The sequence below is a fragment of the Nothobranchius furzeri genome, chromosome 10 (assembly GCF_043380555.1).
Source record: "Nothobranchius furzeri strain GRZ-AD chromosome 10, NfurGRZ-RIMD1, whole genome shotgun sequence".
Lineage (NCBI taxonomy): Eukaryota > Metazoa > Chordata > Actinopteri > Cyprinodontiformes > Nothobranchiidae > Nothobranchius > Nothobranchius furzeri.
The window spans coordinates 40,892,615-40,919,806 of record NC_091750.1 but is presented as its reverse complement, the minus strand read 5'-3'; the positions used below and the strand labels follow the sequence as shown (position 1 = coordinate 40,919,806).

General features: G+C 46.5%; 1 protein-coding gene across 3 annotated transcripts in view; it reads left to right on the top strand.

The window, feature by feature from the left end:
- The window catches only part of LOC107386025 (pbx/knotted 1 homeobox 2), a 340,801-nt gene that overhangs the window by 293,641 nt on the left and 19,968 nt on the right, over positions 1-27,192 (top strand). For all 3 annotated transcript variants that reach the window (XM_054730428.2, XM_015960183.3, XM_054730427.2), the window contains 3 exons: positions 5,437-5,573; positions 20,821-20,992; positions 22,756-22,941. In XM_054730428.2, coding sequence (XP_054586403.1) covers positions 5,437-5,573; positions 20,821-20,992; positions 22,756-22,941 — 495 coding nt within the window. The remainder of the gene's footprint in view (positions 1-5,436; positions 5,574-20,820; positions 20,993-22,755; positions 22,942-27,192) is intronic.

Genomic DNA, 27,192 nt, shown 5'->3' with positions numbered 1-27,192 from the left:
GGGGGGGGGGGGGGGGGGGGCACTCAGGACCTGCAGTAAAGTCCTGCATCCTAGTTTGCTGGAGCTCAAAACATTCAGCTCCTCTGAACAGTCTGAAGGTTCTGGCTTCTTGTGCTGACAGATGTCACACATAAAAATGCATCAGGAACAGTATTTGGAGTCCTTGTGTTACAGTTTGTGTTTGTATTGATAAATGCACCATGTGTAACCACAAGTGATGCATAAATGTGCCAGGAGTTCCATTGATTGAGTTGGGAAAACTGTAACCTGTTCCAATGATGCTCCAACCTTTGTAGTTTTATCAATGTTTAAACCTGACCACATCTCGTCCAAACTCAGACTCCTGCACTCCACCCACATTTACAAAAGTGGATCAAAGTAAAGACCAGTTCTAAACATCCGTATGCTGACTGCAGCCACAGCCGGTTTGTCCAATAGTGCAGTGGTGGTGCATCTGATCTGCTCTCACCCCTTTCCTTTCCTTCCCTCCTTGCTGCCTCTATCTGCAGTCTCCTCGAGGATTAGTGCCAGAGGAAAGCTCCTGAGCGTCAGCCAGCACATTCCACAAATGCAAATGAGAGCTAGTTAAGTGTGAAGAAGCTAATTTATTTCCCGTTTGGTGTTGGGATTAAGACTTGAAGCTTTCTCTAACCCCACCCTGATAAAAAAAATAAAAATAATGAATGAAAACCTGGAGGGGGATGAGGATGGGATGGGTTTGCTAAACACATTTAGAGATGTCTAATGAAGACCATGGATTGGGTTCCCAGAGCATGTCCTGCTTTATCAAGCCCACAGCTAGTGTGAGGCTGAACAGAGTTCTGTGATGTTATCATGATGAACCAACAGAAGACACATCGTGTTTAACACGTTATGTAAATCCATATAACCGTGAATATGATGAGTGATTCAGGCTGCTTATTCTCACAAATTGAATATTTACAATCATCACTGATTCTACAGCATCATCACTAGGTGTCTGATTTACAAATCAGCTTATTGATTTCAGCTGCTTACTCCCTGGCTGTCAAAGTGCTAAATTCATTATCAACTGAGGTTTACAAAATATTTTGTTTTCAGTCATGTTTACTGAGGGTCTGCTGGGAAAATGTGGTAGAGTCTCCTGTCAGAAGAAGTTTCATTTCCCACCTCCAACAGAACTTCCATGTTGATGGGGAGGTAGGGGACAATGAGTCAGAGTGGGCCGTGCTCCATGCTTCCATTGTTGAGAAAGCCGACCGGAACTGCGGCCACAGGGTCGTCGGTGCCTGTCGTCGTGGTGGCAATCCCTGAACCCACTGGTGGACATCAACGTTTAGGGATGCTGTCAAGCTTTTCTTTCACCTGAGACACCTTGCAAAAATCAAGCATATGCTGTTGATAGCCCACCTGGAGCGGGTACTGCATGCCTGTGTAATTTCTAGGCTTGACTACTGCAACTCTCTCTATGCAGGGTTGTGTCAGTCATCACTGCGTCGCCTACAGGTTGTGCAGAACAGCGCCGCCAGGTTCCTGACTGGGACCAGGGAACGGGACCACATCAGTCCGCTTCTGGCCTCCATGCACTGGCTTCCGATTTGCTATCGCTCACAATTCAAAATCCTCGTCTTTGTTTATCATTTCTTCCAGGGTGGTGGTCCCCCCTATCTGGCCACTCTCCTGAACAAACATTCCCCATCACGCGCTCTGCGCTCCTCTGACCAAGGCCTGCTCGCTGTCCCTCGTTCTAGGTGTTGTGCTCTTTTTGGCTGATTGAAGACCAGACGCACAGCTGTGTGTGAGAAGCTTGGACACACAGTTCTCAGTGACTGGGGAAAAAGAGGAAAATGAAGCAGCAGGGCCTGAGATGGTTGGGCCTGAAGGAGTTTGTGGTAGTGAATGTTCAGGAGTGGCCAGCCAGTTGTTTGTTGCGCCTCCCCGTGCGGTCGAGGGCGGCTCTGGTGGAGGTCCAAGCCCTTCTAGCACCACGGAGGAATTGGGGAATGGAAGATGAAACCGGGGACTGCTGGGGAAAGAGTGAGGGTTGATAACCAAGGGAGGCTTCAAAGGGTGACTGACCTGTAGCTGAGGAGATGTTACTGTTGTGAGCATATTCGACCCAGGGTAGGTGTGTGCTCCAGGAGGAAGGATGTGATGAGCAGACACAGCGCAGCATGGCTCCGAGTTCCTTGTTCATGCGCTCACATTGACCGTTATTCTGAGGATGGTGTCCAGAGGTAAACGCCACCTGAGCTCCAAGGCTTTCTGCGAACTCTTTCCATACCTTGGAAACAAACTGTGGACCACGATCTGACAGGATCTCCTCGGGGATACCATAGAGGTGGAAGACGTGTCTAACCAGGAGCTGCGCTGTGACTGCAGAGGAAGGGAGAGACTTAAGGGGAACCAGGTGACATGCTTTGGAAAAACGATCAATGATAGTGAGGATAGTAGTGAAACCGTGCGAGTTGGGTAGATCACAAACAAAATCCAGGACAATATGGGACCAAGGGCGAGAGGGAATGGGAAGAGAGCGATGGTCCCCTTTCTGTTGTGAGCAGGTGTGGCATCCCGAGACATAGTCCTTAGTATCTCTATATAAGGATGGCCACCAAAACGACCGTCTGATCAGAGCTACTGTTCGACTAACCCCCAGATGAAGGGAGAACCCTCCCGTGTGTGCCCAGTGGATTACCTTACTCCTCAAGGGCTGAGGTACAAATAATCTGCCCGGGGGGCAGTTGTTGGGTCCAGGATCGGTCTTGAGAGCCTCCAAGACCTGGTCTCTAATCTCCCAAGTGACTTGTGGACGGACACAACTTCCCAAAGATCGGTAGCTGTGTTCCCAACATTTTTCACCTGATGTGTTTGAGGCTTATAGTCGACCACAACGACTTAAAGAGCTCACCAGAGAGGCTGGGTATAAGAGAAGGCGGAAACTAAATGCTTTAGCAACCATTTCCCACACAAGGAGCCTGAACGTCCTCGGAGGGACAAGAAACGCTGGACCCTCTCCTGAGCCAACAACCCGCTCCTGCAGCTGCTGATTCTGTCACTTTCAGCGAACCGTCGGATACGCCACTCATCACGGATGAAGCTGAACATTCACCTCTCCCGTCAGTAAAACAAGCAGTAAGTGTAGCAACACGGTGTTCTCCAAATATATAATTTCTGCAACAATGATTAAAGTCATTTCACTGAATATCCTAATAATCTATAAAGCACACAACAGCTCTGGATGCTAAAATTCTCCTAAATCATTCGTAACTGAAAAAGTTTGATCACACGATAGCTTACAGTTACCTTCTGCTGACAACTATGTGAGCACTCTCCCTCTCTGTTACCATGGAGACACATTTGCCGCACACACACCACCGGTTGTGTCCTGCTCTCGCTTCATCCTGCCCTTCTTGCGCTTCATGTTGAATGCTCCTTTTGTGAAACATGGTCAGTGATGTCATTATTAATGTTTCACTCTGGTTCAAAGTGAAAAGGCTGAACAGATGATATGTTGATGTCGTTGAACAGTCCCTACAGGGTCCCAAACCCGGCCGGTGCAACCGAGGTACAACCATGTGACGTCACTACCCAGAGTGCATTGCAACGCTAACAACAATTGCAACCTACGAGTTAAACTATTTTTACAAATTTTATAAAAATAAAGACATTAAGAAGGATTTTTACGCCATTTTAATATAACTGATACTAACAGTTATCTTTTAAGAACCACAAAGTTGGTTCTTTTTGAGTAGAGGAACCTTACAATTCTGCGGTACGTATCCATTTAATAAGGATAGATTGATTATATGTAAAATGGGGGCAGTAAGCCAAGGAAATCCATTCATCCATCCACCCATTTTCAGCCACTTATCTGGAGTCTGGTCATGGGGGCAGCAGCCTAAGCCAAGAAACCCAGACTTCCATCTCCGGAGTTACTTGGGCCAACTCCTCCGGGAGACTCCCAAGGCATTCCCGTACCGTCAAGAGACATAGTCCCTCAAGCATATCCTGGGTCTTCCCTTGCGTCTCCTCCCAGTCAGACAGGTCCAGAAAACTTCACCAGGGAGGCATCCAGATCGACCGGTAAATCCAGAGCTTTGCGTTCCGGCTCAGCTCTCTCCACCACAGCTGACAGGTACAGTGACATATATACAGCTGGAGGCTAGGAGGGGGAGCTGGCCATCTTGTTGTGGTCTGGGGTGGTGGGTTGCTTTGCTCAGCGTTGGGCAGGGGTGCCTGCTCATCATCACCCCCAGCAGAAAAGGGCGAACTCTGGAACCCGGTGATGGTTGTACCCTTGTGCAGCAGTACTGGGACCAGAGTGAATAGGGTGTGTATGGGGAGCATGAGTGGGCGTCTAGCATTCATTTTTGTAAGTCTTAGATTGTATGTGTATGTGTGAGCATGAGGGAGGGAGGGAGTGTGTGACTGTGTCTGTGTATGACTGGTCAGGGGGTTTAAGATTTTTGGCCTCTGCCTGATGAATCCCGGTGGCTGCCTGGTGGAATCTGAGTCCCTGGGCTCTGTTGCGTCCACGGTGGGGCTGGTCGCCCCTGGGTCCCGGGTCGCTGGGTTCCGGGCTCAGCCAACTTGGGGTTGGGAGGCTGCGGGTGGGCCTGTGGGCTTGTCTCTGATTTCCCCCGAGACTCTGTTGGCTGCTGGTCGTGGCCCCCTGGGGCAATCCTCACATCTCTCGAGGGGAGCAGGGGCTTTTCTGGTTGCAGTCTCCCTGAGGTCCCTGTGCTCTGGGGCAGCTCCTGGATCTCTGAGAGTTGGAGCTCCCTCCATCTCCTACGCCTTTTTGGGGGGCAGATCTGTGGCCCCTCACTCTCTCTATTGGACGCTCCTATAGAGAAACCTTACATATACAAGCGTGTGTACACACACAGGTGCTCACATGGTGCTCTCATAAGTATGGACTTGGGCAAGTTCAACACAGGTCTTAAGGCTGTGGTTGGCACTAAATGCACTGTGATTTATTATCATGATTGTTCAGTAAAACAATGTTGATTTTATATTTCCTCATCAGGTTGAAGCAGTGATAGCTTGCTCTAGTTGTATTGTTGTGTGTTGTTTTTCTTTTTTCTCCGTCTGCAGGTCTAGAAGCAGACTCTTGTTCATCGTTGATTGTTTATTTTTGTGGAACCCCCCCACCCCCACCCCACCCCTTTTGTCTCTTCCTTTCTCTTTCACCTTTGTCTCTGTGTCTGGTCAGAATTATAAAGCATCAAAAACAATAACAATAACGTTTTAAGTATCACCTGAGAGTTAATCTGTAAGGCTTGTCACCAGCATTCAGACATTAATTCTGTTTGCTTCACAGCCGTACAGGACACGGGGGAAAAATAAATACATAAGTGAATGTGTTTGTTTGCTGCGATTCTTTTAACGCCCCTTTGGGTATTATTGTTTCCGGTAAGTTGTTAATTATTTTGTGATAATTTTATTTGTGTCCAGATGACAGGCACAACGCAACAGATCACTAAGGCCCCACAAGTCCACATCCCACCAGCCTCTGCAGCAGGAAATACCTCTGTCAGCGTGACCCTTGATCCTCAGGCTCAGCTGGAATCTGACAAGAAGGCTGTTTACAGGTTGGTTTTGTACTGCTCATAGTGGATGTTGATCCCTAACCATGCCCTTTCATTTTTCACTTGGATTTCAAAAGACAAATCTGTCAGAGTATGTTTTGATTATTGGTTGGAATCAAAAAGCAATTCTTTTCAGTTTGTCAAAAAAAATAATCCAGTTTGTAACTAGTTAGGTTAGGATCATAGCAAGGAAAAAGACCTACAATAAAAATACATTTTGTGTCTGACATGCAGAGGAGCAGTTGACCACACTGGGGTTTGTTACACCTGGAGAGTTTCAGGTCCAATCAGGACTAAGCTAGAGGAGCCTCATGTCGGCAGTGTGGGAAGGAATTATCTCTTTGTAAACAAATATATGAAAACTACAACTAAATAAATGGCATTTCTTGCTGAAATATTGTTTGAATGCTGGTAATGATAGCTGAAGATGTTAGGGAACTGAAGTGAAGCTTAAAATAAGCGAAAATGTCTAAATGAGCTGAATGCATTTGCAGATTTAGGAGCAGAAATCACTACAGAGGGTGATAAAGCCCAAAAAAATAGTGACGAATGAAGAGAGTAACAGATGTGACCTGAGTTAAAAAACTGGACAGTTAAAGTGTTTATAAAAGCTGCCATTTTATCAAAAATAGTTTAATAATGACCGTTTTACAATTAGTTGAAATGTCTAATTATCTGAATTTATTTGAAGACCAGAAATTTTGAAGCAGGAGTCAAAACTTCTTATCTAAACTTTTAGTCAAAAGTTGTAAGTTGTATGTAACGACAGCTGAGAGAGAGAGAGACAGAGAGAGAGACAGAGAGAGAGAGAGAGAGAGAGAGAGAGAGAGAGAGAGAGAGAGAGAGAGAGAGAGAGAGAGAGAGAGAGAGAGAGAGAGAGAGAGAGAGAGAGAGAGAGAGAGAGTAGTGGATTAATGCTTGGATGGACTGATGGAAGAGTGGTTGGATGGAAGGATGAATGGATGGTTCGTTGTTGTACTTGAACTTAATGGTTGAAATTCTTTAAAAAATATGCCATAAACCTTAAATCATTATACCAAAGTTATAGTTACAAAAACGTTGCTTCAGCATGTTGGGGTTCATTGTCATGTTACCTATATGAAATGTGAACTAACCATGTTTCTAGGGTAAAATGTACTGATAGTTCAAATGTACTCAGAAACAGCAGTAGGGTACTAGCTGAATTTTAGTCTTTTTACATGGATTCTAATGATGCTTCCGGTCGGCAAGATGGTGCCTGTGCTTGGCTTAGCCGCGGTCACCGGCCACTTTTTCAAACTTTTCTCCGCTAACCTCCTCTTTTCCACCTTGCTCCTGTCTGGGATCTTCTTCAGTAGTGTCCCTGCTACCATATCCTATGATCGCAAGACTCTTTTGTTCTTCCGTTCGTTCACGATCGCCCAAGATGCAACGAGGATTTACCATCCTGTTTGTGCACCGGCCCGGAACCAATCGACGATCCAGAGCTGCGCACCTCTAGCGATGTTTGTCCGGTCTCGGGAAAACGTCGGAGGAAAAGAGGTAAAACGGCCGTTTCTAGGGTCCGCTTCTGATTGATTTACTCGATCGTTTTTTGCACGATCGTCTCGAAAGCTGTGGGAAATTGCTCAGAAAGGATGGCCAATGAAATAGAAAAAATAAAACTGACTTTTCGTATATGCTGAGGGGGCGTGGCCAGACCTCGAATTTTGACTACTCGCCAAAAAATATATAAATGACTATAACTTCATACTCGAATAGAGTAGAATTACAAAACTTTCTGTGGTCATTTGACATCTGGCCAGAAACTAAACTGAATGGTCGGATGATGACATCACACAAGCACCGCCCCCTCAGGACCAAAAAGGTCAAGTTTTACTCTGATAGGTCCCAAGACGCCCACTTCACTTAATCACCACAAATTTGTAGCTGGTGACTCAAGACAAGTGGTTGTCTCTTGGCGTCACTTCATGGGAGTTCCCAAAAGAGGGCGGGGCTGTGGCGGCACGGCGAAGCCAGGCGTACCGTCGTGGCCATACATTTGCCTCCCATTTAGTCATTTCTGAAGATATCACCACGAAACTTCTGATGAGCGATTCTAGTATGGCCCCCCAAAGAATCTGATGTAAAAATCCGGTGGGCATGGCCTATTTTCTTAAATAGCGCCCCCTAGGACCATTAAAATTGTCAGCCCCAAGCCATACTTTTACTGAGGATTACGAAATTTGGTAAATTAATGTAGTGTCTAAGGACCTACAAAAAAGTCTCTTGGAGCCAAGCACAAAGTTGCACAGGAGGTCGGCCATTTTGGTCCAAGTACTCGATGTAGTGTTTTTGCACACGTTTGGAGAATGATGCACCGTCGCCCTTTTCACCGATCACCTTCAAACTTCTGCTATATACTCTTAAGCTATAGGGGAAAAAAATTCAACCGTCAGATTTTTCAAAAGTTGAAAGATGTGGGCGTGGCTAAGCCTCAAACATTCACCTGTTGCCACGCCACTTTTTTCACAGCTCCCTATTGGACTCCTTTCACCCAATCACCAGCAATCTCTGGCAAAGCAGTAGACAAATTGAGGTAACTTGTTGTCCAGTATTGGCAGGTTTCAAAAAAAGGCGGGGCTTTGGGAGCATGGCAAAATTCGCCATTACGCCATGTAAATACGTTTGCCTCTCAACTCCTCGTTTATCATTATATCGCCACAAAATCTCTGGTGAGTGATCCTAGTCTGATCCCCAATAGAAATGAATGTGATAGGTTGGTGGACGTGGCCTATTTTCTGAAATAGCGCCCCCTAGGACCATTAAAACTGTCAGCCCCAAGCGGTGCTTTAATTGAGAACTATGCAATTTGGTACACTAATGTAGTGCCTTGGGACCTACAAAAAGTGTCTTGGAGCCAAGGTCAATGTCGCACAGGAATTTGGCCATTTTTGTCCAAGTACTCGATTTAGTGGTTTTCGCACACGTTGTTTGGAGACCATCCGACACCAGGTTAGAGACTATGATTACCCTTGTGTAGGGGCACTCAGTACGTCCAGCCGGCAAGGAAGTCGAGTTGGCCAGGAGCCGAGAAGCAGCAAGAAGTATGTTGTCTCATGCAAAACTATCAAACATGTTCTGGGCAGAGGCTGTTGCAACGGCAGCTTATATACAAAACAGGCTGCCCACATCTGCTATAAAGGAAGAGACACCCTATCAAAGATAGTAAGAAAAAATGCCAGACGTTAGTCACATGAGAGTATTTGGGTGTGTTGCTTACATCCACATCCCAAACACAGAGAGAAGGAAGCTGGACAAAAAGGCAATTAAAGTTCGCTTCCTAGGAAATGCAACAAATGAAAAAGGTCTGCGGGATGAAGAAAAGAGGAGAGTACTAATACGGCGAGATGCAGTATTAATGAAACAGATTTTGGATGGAAACAAGGTGAGAGATTCATCTTCAGAAAGTGAGGTGACACTAAACACAGATGAACATCCAAAAAATACTGAGGACACTACTGTCAGTGAAGCTGCAAAAGAAAGTGGCAGGATCAGAAAGCCTCCAAAAAGATATGGATATGATGAGTTTGCTGATGTAGTAACAGTTGAGCATTATGCCAACGTTTGCTGTGTCACAGAGCCAGACGCACTGAAAGAAGCAATGTCTAGTGCAAGTGCAAAAGAATGGAAAGAAGCAGAAGATCTGAAATACAAGTCACTGCTGGAAAATGACACATGGGAATTAATGGAGTTACCTGAGGATCGTAAAGCAATCGGGTCAAAATAGGTGTTCAAAATCAAGCATCACAGTGATGGACGAGTGGAAAGATACAAATCCAGACTCGTTGCTTAAGGTTACTCACAAATCTATGGAGCTGACCATGATGAAACATTCTCTCCAGTGGTTAGGGTTAGGGTTCAGCTCAGTTGGTACGCTCTTATCCTTTGCTGTGCAGAACAGCCTTAATGTGCATCAAATGGATGTTGTGACTGCATTCCTAAATGGACATTTGGAAGAGGAAATCTACATGGAGTAGCCAGAAGGTTACATCAAACCAGGACAAGAACATCTAGTGTGCATACTAAAAAAAGTCAATATATGGACTTAAGCAGTCACCAAGCTGCTGGAGCAGAGCCTTTACAGAGTTCATGAAAAGCATTGGTTTTACACAGAGTACTTCAGACCAATGTGTGTGTGTTAGATCAGGTCAGGAGTTGGACATTTTGGCTGTGTGTGTCGATGATTTGATTTTGATTACAGAGTCAACAGATAGCATGAACAACTTAAAGGACAGTCTGAAGAAACACTACAAAATGAAAGACATGTGTGAGCTTTCCTACATTCCGGGCATCTCAGTCGTCCAGGGGAAAAAAAAACATGTCATACTTCATCAGAAACAGTACATTGAGAACATCCTGAAGAAATATGGAATGGATAATACTAATCCAGTGGCAACTCCAGCTGATCTAAATGTGAAGCTAAGAAAGACTGATGATACCAGCAAACCCGTAGACCCAAGTACCTACCAGTCAATGGTTGGGAGTTTACTATATGCTGCCGTAGTCACACGACCAGACATAGCACAAGCAGTAAGCGCTGTCTCAAAGTTCAATGCAAACCCAAACACTACACATCTCACAGCTGTGAAAAGGATTTTAAGATACTTAAAAGGCACACTAAACCTGGGACTCAAATACCAACAGTCAGAAACAGGAACTCTGGTTGGATTCTCAGATGCTGATAGGGCAGGTGATCAGGATGATCGTCGCTCTACAACTAGAAACATTTTTCTTCTTTCTGGAGGAGCAGTCAGTTGGCGGAGCAAGAAACCGGCGACAGTTGCACTTTCAACTGCAGAAGCTGAGCATGTTGCTTTAGGCCAGGAGAGCCACAAGAGGGAACACGGCTGAGAAGGCTACCAACAGAACTGGGTGTGAAGAGCACACCAACAGTGATTCTGGAGGACAATCAAGGAGCAATTGCAATCGCAAAGAATCCAGTTAATCACTCAAGAACAAAGCACATTGACATTCGTTACCACTACATCCGTGAATGTGTTCAAAATGGACAGATACAGCTGAAGTATTTCTCAACAGATAAGATGAAGGCTGACATCTTAACCAAGCCATTGCCTAAACTAAAATTTGAGTATCTCTGAGGAGATTGGACTGTATCCAATTTAAAACATGTGTAATGTGTTCAACAAGTCTATAGCATTTATATAAAGACTGGCTTACAACTGTTACACATAATTCTGTGTTCTTACTAAAGGGTTGAGAAGTTTCAGCTAAGCATTTAAATGCCACGGTAAAATTTAGTGGGAGTGTTGTAAAAGTAATTTTACATTGTGTTTTTTGTAAGTGCATTACGCCCTCTGCTGGTGCAACTGAGTAACAAGTTCAATAAAAAACAAGTTCATACGCTTACTGACCCAGTTTGGCCGAGGTACAGCTTGCTAGAACTGACTGAAAGAAGAAGTGTTACTCCTTTATGAGCCACAATCGTGTATTTTTATTAAAAGGGAGTTAGCTAAAAGTCTCGTCTCCTGTGAGGGGACCTTGGCTTCGTAGGCCCAGTAAGACATGAGATAATTCATTATTGCTTCCTCCTGGTCATGGTGTCATGAGGCAGGACTTGTCTACGTGACAGAGTATAAAGGAAAACGACCGACATGTGTTAATAGGGAAATAGCTGTCGAGCCGTGTTAACGCAGTTCTGGTACTTTTTGGTTCACAGCTGCTCGCAGCGCCACTTAGTGCGATACCCTCACTAGAGATGAGCAAAATATCAAACACGCCAGAAATTCACGCGATCGGTAGCTGGTCACATGGTGTTAATCACCTCTCGTAAGCCCCAGTATCTTACAACACCCAGCACAAAACTTGCTCAGAGAAAAGTGAAAAAGTGATCCAGTGTACGCCCGGCTTTAGGATTCCCCCGGAGGAGCTGGCCCAAGTGGCTTGGGAGAGGGAAGTCTTCTTAGGCTGCTGCCCCTGCAACCTGACTCCAGATGAGCGAATGACAAGGAATGGATGGATGACTCAAGTATCATCTGAACTGGACTTGTTGCTTTTATTATGGCATTTTATGATCATTATAATGCTGACGAGTGCCATTTACATAAAATAAACCAAATATTTTGTTGGTGTCTTTTTCATCTAACTTGAAAACATTCTGTTTTAACAGAAGCTGAAACCCTGTCCCATCCAGTTTGTTATTCAGTTTGGAGCCCCTCTTCTCCATCAGCCAGGGCCGGGTCTAGACTGGCATATTTGAAGGGGACAGACTGTGGTGATGGAAGAGGAAAAAAGCAGGCTTTGGTGGTGCTCTGAATGTTTTTGTCATGTTATTGCAATTGCATTTTGTTCAACTTTGACCTTCCTTTTCCTTCTCTGTCCCTGAAACTCGTTCTTCACATCATAAATCCACTACAGCTGGGGTTCACAAAGGGGGGGTCCCCACCTGTCTTTGCTCAGGTTGTGAGGTTAGCAATATTTTATTTGTGGAAATGACATTTATGTCCAAATAGCACACCCTACAGTATAAGTTATAACTCTGTATGTGTGCATAAAAATGGTAAATGATCACATTTAACGCAGGTCGGAGTCAGGGTTGGGGTCCTGGCTTGTCTTGGACACAAGCATTGGGGTGCCCAAAGAAAGTATTAGGTTACCACTGGACTGCAGCGATAACATCTCCTAACCACACCCACTTCTGTGACCTCATCAGTCCCTTCATGACCTCCACTGGCTTCTTCTTCCTCAGTGCATCATGCTGAAGGTCCTCCATAGCCGGCCCCCTCCCACTACTCTGCCCCCACAGGACCAAGCTCTGAACTTGAGCAGACTCAGCTTTCTCCGTTGCTGCCCCACCCTTCCACAATCCCTCTGACCTCTCCATCTTAAAAACTCTTGTCTTTTCAAAACTGTTTCAAGTTTAGTTTTTATTGTTGGATAATCTGTTTGTTTTATCTGGACTTTTACGGCATGTCTGAGTGTCTAGAAAAGCACTTTATAAATAAAATACAGGTGCTGGCCAGTAAATTAGAATATCATCAAAAGGTTGAAAATATTTCAGTAATTCCATTCAAAACGTGAAACTTGTACATTATATTCATGCAATGCACACAGACCAATGTATTTCCAATGTTCATTACATTTAAATTTGATATTCATAAGTGACAACTAATGAAAACTCCAAATTTGGTATCTCAAAAAATTAGAATATTCTGAAAAGGCTGAATATAGAAGACACCTGCTGCCACTCTAATCAGCTGATTTACTCAAAACACCTGCAAAGGCCTTTCAAAGGTCCCTCAGTCTTGTTTTGAAGGCACCACAATCATGGGGAAGACTTCTGACTTAACAGCTGTCCAAAAGACAATCATTGACACCTTGCACAAGGAGGGCAAGACACAAAAGGTGATTGCTAAAGAAGCTGGCTGTTCGCAGAGCTCTGTGTCCAAGCACATTAACAGACAGGCGAAGGGACGGAAAAAATGTGGTAGAAAAAAGTGTACAAGCTCTAGGGATAACCGCACCCTGCAGAGAATTGTGACGACAAACCCATTCAAAAATGTGGGGGAGATCCACAAAGAGTGGACTGCAGCTGGAGTCAGCGCTTCAAGAACCACCACGAGGAGACTCATGAAAGACATGGGATTCAGGTGTCGCATTCCGTGTGTCAAGCCACTCTTGAACATGAAACAGCGCAAGAAGCGTCTCGCCTGGGCCAAGGACAAAAAGGACTGGACTGATGCTGAGTGGTCCAAAGTTATGTTTTCTGATGAAAGCAAGTTCTGCATTTCCTTTGGAAATCAAGGACCCAGAGTCTGGAGGAAGAGCGGAGAAGCACAGAATCCACGTTGCATGAGGTCCAGTGTAAAGTTTCCACCGTCAGTGATGGTGTGGGGTGCCATGTCATCTGCCGGTGTTGGCCCACTCTGTTTCCTGAGGTCCAGGGTCAATGCAGCCGTCTACCAGGAAGTTTTAGAGCACTTCATGCTTCCTGCTGCTGACCAACTTTATGGGGATGCAAACTTCACCTTTCAACAGGACTTGGCACCTGCACACAGTGCCAAAACCACCAGCACCTGGTTCAAGGACCATGGTATCCCTGTCCTTGATTGGCCAGCAAACTCGCCTGACCTTAACCCCATAGAAAATCTATGGGGTATTGTGAAGCGGAGGATGCAATACGCTAGACCCAACAATGCAGAGGAGCTGAAGACGACTATCAGAGCAACCTGGGCTCTCATAACACCTGAGCAGTGCCACAGACTGATCGAGTCCATGCCACGCCGCATTACTGCAGTTATTGAGGCAAAAGGAGCCCCGACTAAGTATTGAGTGCTATACATGCACATTCTTTTCATGTTCATTCTTTTCAGTTGGCCAACATTAGAGAAACAAACATTTTTTCATTGGCCTTTAGAATATTCTAATTTTCTGAGATACCAGATTTGATGTTTTCATTGGTTGTCACCTATAAATATCAAAATTAAACGTAATAAACATCGGAAATACATTGGTCTGTGTGCATTGCATGAATATAATGTACAAGTTTCACGTTTTGAATGGAATTACTGAAATATTTTCAACCTTTTGATGATATTCTAATTTACTGGCCAGCACCTGTATATCATATTATTATTTTATGAGCCCAAATCTGTCCTATGTGTTGTCCCACCTGAAGGTTGAGCTTCTGGTGGTGCAGCTCTAGGCTCACTGAGGCAGGTCAACCCCCAGACCTCAATAAGGTGGCCATGCCTCAGGGGGGAGTGAAAAACTAACTAAATAAATAAATAAATAATGAAATAAAATATCTTTACCAGGTTTTACAAACTATAAACATGTTTTTAGATCACCATTTACCACATTCATAAATGGGGCGATGGTGGCACAGGAGTTAAGTGCTCGCCTCGCAATCAGAAGGTTGCAGGTTCGAGCCCTGCTCAGTCTGTCACTGTCGTTATGTCCTTGGGCAAGACACTAACCCACGTTGCCTGCTGGTGGTAGTCGGAGGGACCGGTGGCGCCAGTGCTCAGCAGCTTCGCCTCTGTCAGTGCGCCCCAGGGCAGCTGTGGCTACATTGTAGCTCATCCCCACCAGTGTGTGAATGTGTGTGTGAATGGGTGAATGACTGATTGTGTTGTAAAGTGCCTTGGGTGGTTCCAGGACTCTAGAAGGTGCTATGTCAAATACAGGCCATTTACCATTTTACCAATAATGTGCTTATTTCGTTGTAAGTCTGAAATAATAATGTTTGTTTCTGAATACAACATCAGCCTAACCCAGCTTCACCAGGAAGAGGAAACACTCCGATGTGCCGCCGCTGGTCAAAGTCCAATACATAGAAACATCAGAATACCAAGTTACCATGTAGGTCCTTAAGTGTACAGTCATACGTGTGTGTGTGTGTGTGTGTGTGTGTGTGTGTGTGTGTGTGTGTGTGTGTGAGTGAGTCTCACAACCTTTTTCAGAACCGTTAAAGGGATAATTTACTGAGTAAAACGAGTCTCTGCAGGTTTCTAAAAAATGAGTCAGCCTTCTAGATCACACACACACACACACACACACACACACACGCACACACACACACACACACACACACACACACACACACACACACACACACACACACACACACACACACACATGGCAGAGGGGAAATCCAGCTCCCATGTTCCATCGTTCTCGAAGTGGAATTTTCAGATATGTTTTTTCCGGAGAAGTTTCGGAGTTTACTGGTTCTGGTTCGACTGGGTCAGATGAACCAGAACCGCTGAAGAAGCAGCAGCAGTTGTGCACACTCACATCTTCTTTTATCTTGTTTGCCATCCGAACATTTGCGTGGAACTAAAAGACTTATTGGCTTTTCTCCAGTAAAGTTACCTAAACCAAATGGTTCGTCAGTGATGACGTTTATGATAACAAATAAACCTAATTGGATCCACGGATTTTCCAGCATGCTTTGTCATTTTGTGAATGTTCAATATGAAATAAAATAATATAAAGTAAATTAGTTTTCATTCATGTTTGCTGGCAGTAAATGTAACATTATCATTACTGAACCAAGTAAAGCAAACAGACCAGAAAACTATCGACATAATTAGTGGGATGTTGGGAGGGCGGGCACCATAGCTGAGATGGTGGAGACGGTAATGCAGTAGCAGGACATTTTACCCCTTTAACAGAAAAGCTGAAGCTGAACTGTTTATCAACTGTTGCCATAGGGAGCCTAAGCCACGCCCATCTAATTCCGCACCATGGGTCCCCGCAAGCACGAAAAAAAATGAATGCAAGTCAACGGGGTTAAAAATACTATTTTCTAATTCCGCTTGTTTTGTGCCATGGATTTCACATATGATATCCGTGAATTTTAAAGACACATTTTGATAACAAGAACACACTTATTTTAGAATGGGGGTGGGGGTGGGGGTGGGGGGATGCTATTTCAGGTTTTGTGTGAAATTAAGTCCAGGACTACGAATGCGCTTCACGAAAGTGCATCCAACCAGACACGGAGAAAACTGAGAGAAAATGACTGTAAGTTCAGCAAACTTCCAACAGGAGGAAATAACCACCATGAATCTGGTCATGTGGTAAGTAGCAACTACGCTGGGGGGAGGAGATTGTTTGGTGACGTCACATATGTAACATGCCAATTTCTGGTTTGTAGTCATGGTAATTACGAACTTTTACAAGTTAATAAATCTCAAAGTACGTGACTGGCATGGTTGAAACGCCCATCATTACTTTTCTTTTAAATTACATTACAACATGTGTGATCCAAGGTGTAAGGCAAAGCGGATTAGAAAATAGCATTTTTAGCTCCGTTGACTTGCTTTCAATTTTTCATTGTTCCGGTGACCTGTGAGCCGACCGGAAAGGGAGGAGTCTTAGGCTCCCTATTTACATCTGTAATCGGTTCTTCCACGTAAAATTCTGGGGTATGCCTTTGAGCCAAATCTGTTTGAGGGGGCAATGCCCCCTCTTGCCTGACCGTAGAGCTAGCCTTGCTGAGGTATTTGGTCTGTAGAGGTGATAAAAGGTATTTTTTTCTGCCATGGTTTTTGATGGGAGCTTGCTTTAGTTCTCCAGTCAGTGAGTCTTTCAGCTTCTGTCATGCAGTTTAAAATCTTTTCACCTTCATCTGATGAGCGGGGTCCTCATAATTAAAAGCCGCAGAACACAGGGTCTGAAGTCTGCTTCGGTCATTTTCTGCACAAACTTTGTGATTTACAACAAAAAACTTGTTGGGGAAATTTGACATCTTTGAGCAAATCCTGGTCCTTTTTTTATGTCCAACACAATCTCTCCATGGCCTCACCATACTCAGAGCAGTCACTGCTGCACCGCGCTGTACCACTCAAACACAGCCACTCCGTCCAAACTCACTAGCACCTCCATTTTTGCCTGGGGGCATTTTCCAAACCTCTCACTGACCACGGTTACCTGTGAAATGCCAAAGCTCAGTTGTTTTATTTACATGCAGAATATTCACAAGCTAATTTTCAATGACCATCTATGGCAAAAAGTGGGTGTGTCGTAGGCAGGATATGGTCCAGAAACAACTGGGCACACATTGAGGAAGAGTGGGATTTAGAGAGCAGGAATTTCGTGTGGTTGTGTTTTATAGGTCTGAAAATGATTTAGTGTGGTTTCTGCGGGGCTTCAGTAAACCTGTAGCAAGGGTTTTACACAACGTTTTTTAAAGGAGGCCCCAGGTCAGCATGTGATGGTGCTTAGCTACACCTGGTTGGAGGAAACAATTGGAGCTCAAGTGGTTTTATTGGCAGCTTCTGTTAGACATTTATTTTTTATGAGTTTCCTTTGAGCGTGACTCCGGATGAGAACAGAAGCTCGAAAAATGTGTTGGTTCTTGTTTTTGAGGAGTTTGAATTTTGTCCTTTGAATGGAGCGGAAGCTGCTGTTTGCCTTTGTTGGTACCTGTGGTTCATATGGTGTGTGTGTGTGTGTGTGCGCGTGTGTGTGTGCATGAGTGCGTACGCGTGTGTGTGTGCTTAAGTGTGTGTGTGTGTGTGTGTGTGTGTGTGTGTGTGTGTGTGTGTGTCTGTGTGTGTGTGTGTGTGTGTGTGTGTGTGCGTGCGTGAGTATATGTGTGTGCATAAATGCATACGTGTTTGCGTGTGTGTGTGTGTGCGTGAGTATATGTGTGTGTGTGTGAGAGAGACAAACAGGAATACATCAGTCCAGGGAGGGACACTTGCTCTCTAACCTGCTCGTGTTCACACAAACACACACCTCTAAAGGTCTTCCTCCACCACTCCGGTGGTCTGTTGGTGTGGCACGGGCCAGTTTATGACATGTTTCATTCAGAACTCTTCAGTTCAAATGGAACATTAGTGTACTAACTTTAGTTTAAGGAACCCAAGTGTTGTTTGTCTATGTTAGCCCATCATGCTCTGTGAGTTAGGTTCCTTCTGACGTCTAAATATTGGAACAAGTCACTGGTCCCTTTAAAGGCAAAATGAGCGTGGGCTATTGATGGAACAGCCTGTTGTCATACTGAGATTTCTACTATGTAAAAAAATAAATGTTTATTTACAGACACATCTGCGCTCACCTCAAGGATGATCAGGACCACCACTCTAATACAGTGTTTGACCCACCGTTGTTGGACCTAGAATCTGGATTCTCTGTTCTAGATGGTTTGTTGGTGACCCAGAATGGTGCAATACTGCAGGCCAGGGAGACCGTGCTGACTACACTCACTGGCCAATCTGTAAACGGCTGTTTTATAGCTCCTGTAATGCCCCCCCAGGCAGCTATAACCACTCTGTCGCACTGCAGATGCAACCCCAGCAACACTGATCAACATGGGGGCACTTAGGCCAGTAGAAGAAAATCAGAATTTGCTGTTGAACTGTGTTTCATCAGATTTATTTCAGAAAAGAAACATAAGAAAATTATTTCAGTTAGAATGATGCAACCCTCAAACGAATGTTAAATTCATTCTCAAGCCACAGAGAAAATGCTCAAAGTTTAGAGCTCGTCAAAAATTATTGTGAGGCAAGCCTTATGTTTAGTTTAGTTTAGTTTAGTTTGGTTTAGTCTGGGTCAGTTTGGTTTAGTATTATTGAACAATGACAGCATAAACACAATGTTACATGAAGGGCAACCGTTGTTTTGTATGCAGGTTTTCTGTCCAGAAGCTCATTTGCAAACCTGGTCCTTGGTTGGACTTTTAGAGACAATCAAGTAACAGGATTTATTAAATTTATCACAACACACACTCACACACACACACACACACACACACACACACACACACACACACACACACACACACACACACACACACCTGGGATCAGGTAGACTAGTCTAACATAAATGACTGATAACACGCCTGAGCAGGGGGCCTACAGAGCTCTCAGTACCCTCACACGTCTGATGATTAAAATGATGCACTGTATAACATTAACTTATGTTCAAAGTAATACATGTAGTTGTTAGGTGACCTACTAAACAGCAGGCTGGAGCTCCAGCACCCACACTGAAGGTGGGTTTGATCACCCTCTCCAATAAGGACCACCACAGCAGCTCAAACACAAAAGGTTGTCACCCACAGTGGAGACGAGAACTTATCTGCCTCACAGCAGATCAAGTTTATGGAGAGCTGGAACAGCTGTGCTTAAACAAGGCTACAGGTGTGGATGGAGCACTGCAGCTGAAGGTCTGAGCACGAGTACTGGGCCACCCCTTACTCCAGAAGGGAGGGTCCTTCGATTGTGGAAAACATCTGGTATTAATCTTGTGCGGAAGAAATCACCTCCTGGTGAGCTGAAAGACTTAAGGCCAGTCGCTCTGATGTCATATGAAGAAGACCTTGGAAAGGCTGCTGCACCTCATCCAGGGCTGCAGACCCATCACGCTCTCGACCCTCTGTGGCTTGTTTACCAGGAGATGGTGGGAGTGGAGGATGCTCTTATCTTCTTGGTCCAACTATCCCTATCTCACTTTGACAGAGGCAGAGGTGCCGTAAGGATCTTTGATCGTTGCATCGGAAGCTTTTAGCGAGGTCATTTAAGATCATCTCTGATTTTTGTGCAGAACTGAACCAGTGGTTTATCAGAGAGGTCCAACAAACACATGCATCTCTAGCTCCTCTGAAGGAACAGTAGCCAATGCATCATTACATTTAGAACTATTTCCAGATGTTTTCTGATGTTTACGGTGTTTCATAATAATAATCTGTTATTATACGATGATGGTCCTGTTGGCTTCATCAGAGCGTCACCTCTGGCTAACATTGGAGCGGTTCGCAGCCGAGTGTGAAGCAGCTGGGATGAGAATCAGCTCCTCTAAACCTGAGACCATGGTCTTGATTCAGAAAAAGGCAGAATGCCTTCTCCAGGTCAGGGATGAGGTCCTTCCCCAAGTGGAGGAATTTAAGTATCTTGGGGTGTTGTTCACGAGTGAGGGAAAGATGGAGCATGAGATCGATGGGCGGATCTGTGCTGCGTCTGCAGTGATGCGGGCGTTGTACCGGTCTGTCGTGGTGAAGAGAGAGCTGAGTCAGAAGGCGAAGCTCTCGATTTACCGGTCGATCTACGTTCCTACCCTCACCTATGGTCACGAGCTTTGGGTAGTGACCGAAAGAACGAGATTGCGGATACAAGCGGCCGAAATGAGGTTTCTCCTCAGAATGTCTGGGCTCTCCCTTAGAGATAGGGTGAGAAGCTCGGTCATCCGAGAGGGGCTCAGAGTAGACCCGCATTTTCTATAAAATCACGCTGCTGGTTCTTTTTCAGCAGACTGTTGCAGCAGTTAGACAGTATAACATGTAAACGTGAAAGTTTTCACGAGCGCTGATGTAGTGCATTTTATTTCCATGTTGAATTTACGGATTAATCAGAAACACAAGAGGATCAAATCCATGAGGAACCATAACGGTGATGTGTAGAAACCACACGTGGGCCTGCCAGTTCTCAGTAACGCGTTGAATCGTTTCACATTGCATCATTATCAAACAGTTTGTCTGCAAATAATTGAATCGCCCAATAAATCGTCAGCAGGGATGAATTGTACCGGTAGAGTGTTTCACCGCGTTTCTGACACGGATTGTTATGGCCCACATGATGGGGACTCACATCCCTAGGACACACATCTGGCACGGCCAATGAGTGATGTGTAAAGAGTGCACAGGAGCAGGAGTGTAGAGGTCTGCTTTAGGACTTTGCAACATGGTTTGACATTTATAAGCATAGCTGATGTTGTGGTGGTCCTCCTGAGCTTTCCTTCTCTTCCTCCATCTTCTCCTCAGACACCCGCTGTTTCCTCTGCTGGCGCTGTTGTTTGAGAAGTGTGAGCAGGCCACACAAGGATCTGAGTGCATCACGTCTGCCAGCTTTGATGTGGACATTGAGAACTTTGTCCACCAGCAGGAGCGAGAACATAAGCCTTTTTTCAGTGAAGATCCAGAACTGGACAATCTGGTAAGTAGACGGCAGAAGTTGCAGATTTGAAGATTTCCAGGTAACTGTCAGCATTTGCTGAAGTTAACGTGGATAAAACAGGTTATTAGAGGTACGTGCTCGTAAATGCTTTGGGTTATTTTCAGGTGTTCCAAAAAAATCTACAAATCAGAATTGGTTCTCCTTTCTGTTTTGATTGTTGGGACAGCAGCGGCTCAGGAGGTAGAGCGGGTTGTCCAGTAATCGGAAGGTTGCATGTTTGATCCTGGCTCCAACAAGAGAATGCTGCTGTTGCATCCTTGGGCAAGGCACTTAACCCACCTTTACTGTTGGTGGTGGTCGGAGGGAACGATGGCGGCTGTGCTCGGCAGCCTCGCCTCTGTCAGTGCGCCACAGTGCAGCTGCGGCTACATGGTAGCTCCTCACCACCAGCGTGTGAATTGGTGACTGACTGATTGTGTTGGAAAGCACCTTGGGGGGTTGTAGAACCCTAGGAGGGTGCTTTATGCATACAGGCCATTTACCTAAAGTGGCTCATGAGAGAAACGCTTATCTTGTATTTATTTTGTTCCTTTCTGAGTTCTACAACCCCCCAAGGTGCTTTACAACACAGCAGTCATTCACACATTCACACGCTAATGGTAATAAGCTACAATGTAGCCACAACTGTCCTGGCACACAGAGCAACACAGTCGGCACCACCGGTTCCTCCGACCACCATCAGCCAAGGCAGGTGAAGCCTCTTGCTCAAGGACACAACAACTATGACAGACTGAGCGGGGTGCAAACCTGCAACCCTCTGGTTACGGGGCAGACATGCAACTCCTCTGCCACGTCACCTCCTAGTCACTCCCTTCCTCTTTCAACATCCGTCGTGATCCTGGTGACCTACAGAGGAACGTGGAGGGAGAAAGAGTACAGCCTTGTCATCACACACTTCAGAGGGCAAGCTGACAAGTGCTGAGCACTCACAACGTTGCATCTGTGAGTTTTATGAGGCTCTGGATGTTCATCCCTCCCAGAGGACTCCCACTCTCCCAAAGGGATTCAGTAAGCGGCCTGACTGCAGCGATGGAACAAGTTACTGCTCTCCTGATTAATTAGCTGATTTATCTTCTCCCTGGCCAAGCACTTTTCTGACCGTTCTGTCGACCTTCTGTAGAGACTTTGAGGCACAGTGACACCAAGGCACACACAAGACCTTTAGCCAGTAAATCTACACAGAGGACTGTTCACTGGCATTTCATGTAGCTAGAGATAATTGTTCTATAGCAAACTCTAAAGTTCTCTTTTCCAATTCAAATGGCACTCCAAATCCTTTAATTAGGTGATGTTTGTACGTTAAAAAAATCTATTAAAGTTTAAACTTTTGCAGGAGAATCTTGTGGTCCGGACCGACTAGACTAGTCTCTTGACTGTTGTTCACACAAATATCTGACAAAATCAAATGACGTGGTAGTCAAAAGGCTAAAGGTTACAGCCTCTGGCTCACATTGTGAGGAGCAGTGGAAGACTCGGGTGATTCCAGATGTTTGTGCCATTGGGTTGATGAACAAATCAGCCTCTCTGAGCAGAAACAAGGACAAGGGTATAAACAACCTTAAGCCTTTGTCCTTGGATCTTAAGCTCACAGTCTGGTCCAGATGAGCTCATAGATACAAACTGCTCCGCCAAAAAGATCTGTCTGGCAAAAACTACTGTCACAAGGAGCAGATGATCATAAACTCATTTATCAGCACATACATGGAATTAAAAAGAGTCCATGACTTTGTTGTGTTCCTCAGATGGTGAAAGCCATTCAGGTGCTGCGGATCCACCTACTGGAGCTAGAGAAGGTCAACGAGCTCTGTAAGGACTTCTGCAACCGTTACATTACTTGTCTCAAGACCAAGATGCACAGTGACAACCTTCTCCGCAATGATCTCGGAGGGCCCTATTCTCCATCCCATACCGATCTCAACATGCAGCAGGTAATTCCTGCAAGTCTCCAAGTACTGTTTACAGAATCCAGCAACTTCAGCTTTTAGTAAAACCAACAGGACATAACCTGGCATTAACCTGTAAATCTAAAGTTTGTTGACATTTTAGAGTGATATGAAGCTTACCACTTTGCTGCTGTGTCCGTTACGCCACATTCAGAAGGAAATGACTTATTTTAGACGAAGCATTCGGTACTAGCCACTAGCCTGGGAGACATGAACACACACACACACACACACACACACACACACACACACACACACACACACACACACACACACACACACACACACACACACACACACACACACACACACACAGACACACACACACACACACACACAGTAACACACAACTTTCTTCTTCCGTCTTTTAGCAGTAGTCAGCAGCTTCTGGGTTTTAAACACTGCCACACCACCCTTCCTTAAAGCGAGGAATTTTGAGCTGTGTGGCTAAAATAACAGACATTCTGCATTCTTCCAGTTGGACTACAAAAATCTTAGCGAGAAGAAAAAATGGCAGATTGGCTCTGTGTTTAGCTGGATGTCCAGGACCACTTTTGGCAGTTATCGTGACGACATAGTCACAAGATTTATTAGACAAATTTAAAAACTGAACAGGTGGACAAATATGACCAAAACCTTATAATAAAATATCTAAACAGCCCCTCTAGTGAATAATATAAGGCTTTTTTCACACTTAAAATGTGAAACACACTGTATATTAAGGGATGAAAAAGCAAGATTTTTCATGTTTCCTTTAAATGGCAGGGTGCAGTTATTCCTAATGCTTGTTCACTTTTTCTACCACATCTTGTCCTACCCTTCAGCTCTCTGTTCATGTGGTTGGAGACAGAGCTCTGGGAACAGTGATGACTGTTTGTGTCTTGCCCTCCTTGTGCAAGGTGTCAATGGCCGTCTTTTGGACAACTGTCAAGACAGCAGTCTTCCCCATGGTTGCGTAGCCTACAGAACTAGACTGAGACAATTTTAAGGCTTTTGCATATGTCTTCTTCGTCTTCGTCTTCCTCCGCTTATCCGGGTCCGGGTCGCGGGGGCAGCATCCCAACTAGGGAGCTCCAGGCCGTCCTCTCCCCGGCCTTGTCCACCAGCTCCTCCGGCAGGACCCCAAGGCGTTCCCGGACCAGATTGGAGATGTAACCTCTCCAACGTGTCCTGGGTCGACCCGGGGGCCTTCTGCCGGCAGGACATGCCCGAAACACCTCCCCGGGGAGGCGTCCAGGAGGCATCCTGGACAGATGCCCAAACCACCTCAACTGGCTCCTTTCGATCCGGAGGAGCAGCGGTTCTACTCCGAGTCCCTCCCGAATGTCCGAGCTCCTCACCCTATCTCTAAGGCTGAGCCCGGCCACCCTACGGAGGAAACTCATTTCGGCCGCTTGTATCCGCGATCTCGTTCTTTCGGTCATTACCCAAAGCTCATGACCATAGGTGAGGATTGGGACGTAGATCGACCGGTAAATCGAGAGCCTGGCTTTCTGGCTCAGCTCCCTCTTCCCCACGACAGATCGGCTCAGCGTCCGCATCACTGCAGACGCCGAACCAATCCGCCTGTCGATCTCCCGATCCCTCCTACCCTCACTCGTGAACAAGACCCCGAGATACTTAAACTCCTCCACTTGAGGTAGGACCTCTCCCCCGACCCGGAGGTGGCAAGCCACCCTTTTCCGGTCGAGAACCATGGTCTCAGATTTGGAGGTGCTGATCCTCATCGCAGCCGCTTCACATTCGGCCGCGAATCTACCCAGCAAGAGCTGAAGGTCAGAGCTGGATGAAGCTAGGAGGACCACATCATCCGCAAAAAGCAAAGACGAGATTCTCCTGCCACCAAACTCGACACACTCCACACCACGGCTGCGTCTAGAAATTCTGTCCATAAAAGTGATGAACAGAACCGGTGACAAAGGGGCAGCCCTGGCGGAGTCCAACCCTCACTGGGAACAGGTCCGACTTACTACCGGCTATGCGGACCAAACTCACGCTCCTCTGGTAAAGGGACTGAATGGCCCTTAACAGAAAGCCACCCACCCCATACTCCTGGAGCGTCCCCCACAGGGTGCCCCTGGGGACACGGTCATAAGCCTTCTCCAAATCCACAAAGCACATGTGGATTGGTTGGGCAAACTCCCATGCCCCCTCCATCACCCTTGCAAGGGTATAGAGCTGGTCCACAGTTCCACGGCCAGGACGAAAACCACATTGCTCCTCCTCTATCTGAGATTCAACTATCGATCGGACCCTCCTCTCCAGTACCTTGGAGTAGACCTTTCCATGGAGGCTGAGGAGTGTGATCCCCCTATAGTTGGAACACACCCTCAGGTCACCCTTCTTAAAGATGGGGACCACCACCCCGGTCTGCCACTCCCTAGGAACTGCCCCCGATGACCACGCAATGTTGTAGAGACGTGTCAACCATGACAGCCCTACAACATCCATAGCCTTGAGATACCCAGGACGAACCTCATCCGCCCCCGGGGCTCCGCCGCTGTGTAGTTGTTTGACTACCTCAGCAACTTCTGCCCCCGAGATCGGACAGTCCATCCCCAGGCCTCCCAGCTCTGGTTCCTCCTCGGAATGCGCATTGGTGGGATTGAGGAGCTCCTCAAAGTATTCCTTCCACCGTCCGACTATAGCCTCAGTTGACGTCAGCAGCTCCCCATCCCCACTGTAAACAGTGTGAGCGAGTTGCTGCCTTCCTCTCCTGAGGCACCGGACAGTTTGTCAGAACCTCTTTGGAGCCGATCGATAGTCTTTCTCCATGGCCTCACCAAACTCCTCCCACGCCCGAGATTTTGCCTTGGCAACTGCCACTGCTGCACCCCGCTTGGCTATCCGGTACCTGTCTGCTGCCTCCGGAGACCCACAGACCAGCCACGCCCTGTAGGCCTCCTTCTTCAGCCTGACGGCTCCCCGAACCTCTGGTGTCCACCAGCGGGTACGGGGGTTGCCACCACGACTGGCACCGGCCACCTTACGACCAAAGCTAGCAACAGCCGCCTCGACAATCGCAGAGTGGAACAAGGCCCACTCGGACTCAATGTCCCCCACTGCTCTCGGGACGTGGTCAAAGCTCTGCCGGAGGTGGGAGTTGAAGACCGTCTTGACAGGTTCTTCTGCCAGGCGTTCCCAGCAGACCCTCACTATGCGTTTGGGTCTGCCAGGTCTACGCGGCATGTTCCCTTGCCATCTGATCCAACTCACCACCAGGTGGTGATCAGTTGACAGCTCCGCCCCTCTCTTCACTCGGGTGTCCAAAACATACGGCCGCAGGTCAGATGATACGACTACAAAATCTATCATCGACCTGTGACCTAGGCTGCCCTGGTACCAAGTGTACCGGTGGGCATCCTTATGTTCGAACATGGTGTTCGTTATGGCCAAACTGCGGCTTGCACAGAAGTCCAATAACAAAACACCGCTCGAGTTCTTATTAGGTGGGCCGTTCCTCCCAATCACACCCCTCCAGGTCAAGCTGTCATTGCCCACGTGAGCATTGTAGTTCCCCAGCAGGACAATGGAGTCCCCTGATGGAGCACTATCTAGCACTCGTCCCAGGGACTCCAAAAAGGGTGGGTACTCTGAACTGATATTTGGCCCATAAGCACAAACAACAGTCAGGACCCGTTCCCCGACCCGAAGGCGCAAGGAAGCTACCCTCTTGTCCCCCGGGGTAAACCCCAACACACAGGCAGAGAGTCTTGGGGCTAACAAAAAGCCAACCCCAGCCCTCCGCCTCTCACCCGGAGCAACTCCAGCAAAGTAGTGTCCAACCCCTCTCCAGGTCTCGGGGTCCAGAGCCAATGCAATGTGTCGAGGTGAGTCCGACTATATCTAGCCGGTACCGCTCAACCTCTGCCACAAGCTCCGGCTCCTTCCCCGCCAGCGAGGTGACGTTCCATGTCCCAAAAACTAGTTTTCTTGTCCGGGGATTGGACCGCCAAGGCTCCCGCCTTGGTCTGCCACCCGATTCGCATTGCACCGGACCCTTCATGTTCCTCCTGCGGGTGGTGGGTCCACAGTTGGACGAGCCCATTTATCCGGTTCGGGCTGGGCCCGGTCGGGCCCCATGGGTGAAAGCCCGGCCACCAGGCGCTCGCTCGCGGGCCCCAACCCCAGGCCTGGCTCCAGGGTGGGACCCCGGTAACCCTCCGGGCCGGGTACTCCGACTCTTCGTTTTAACCGCCATGAAAGATCCTTCGATCCTAAATCTAATATAAAAGT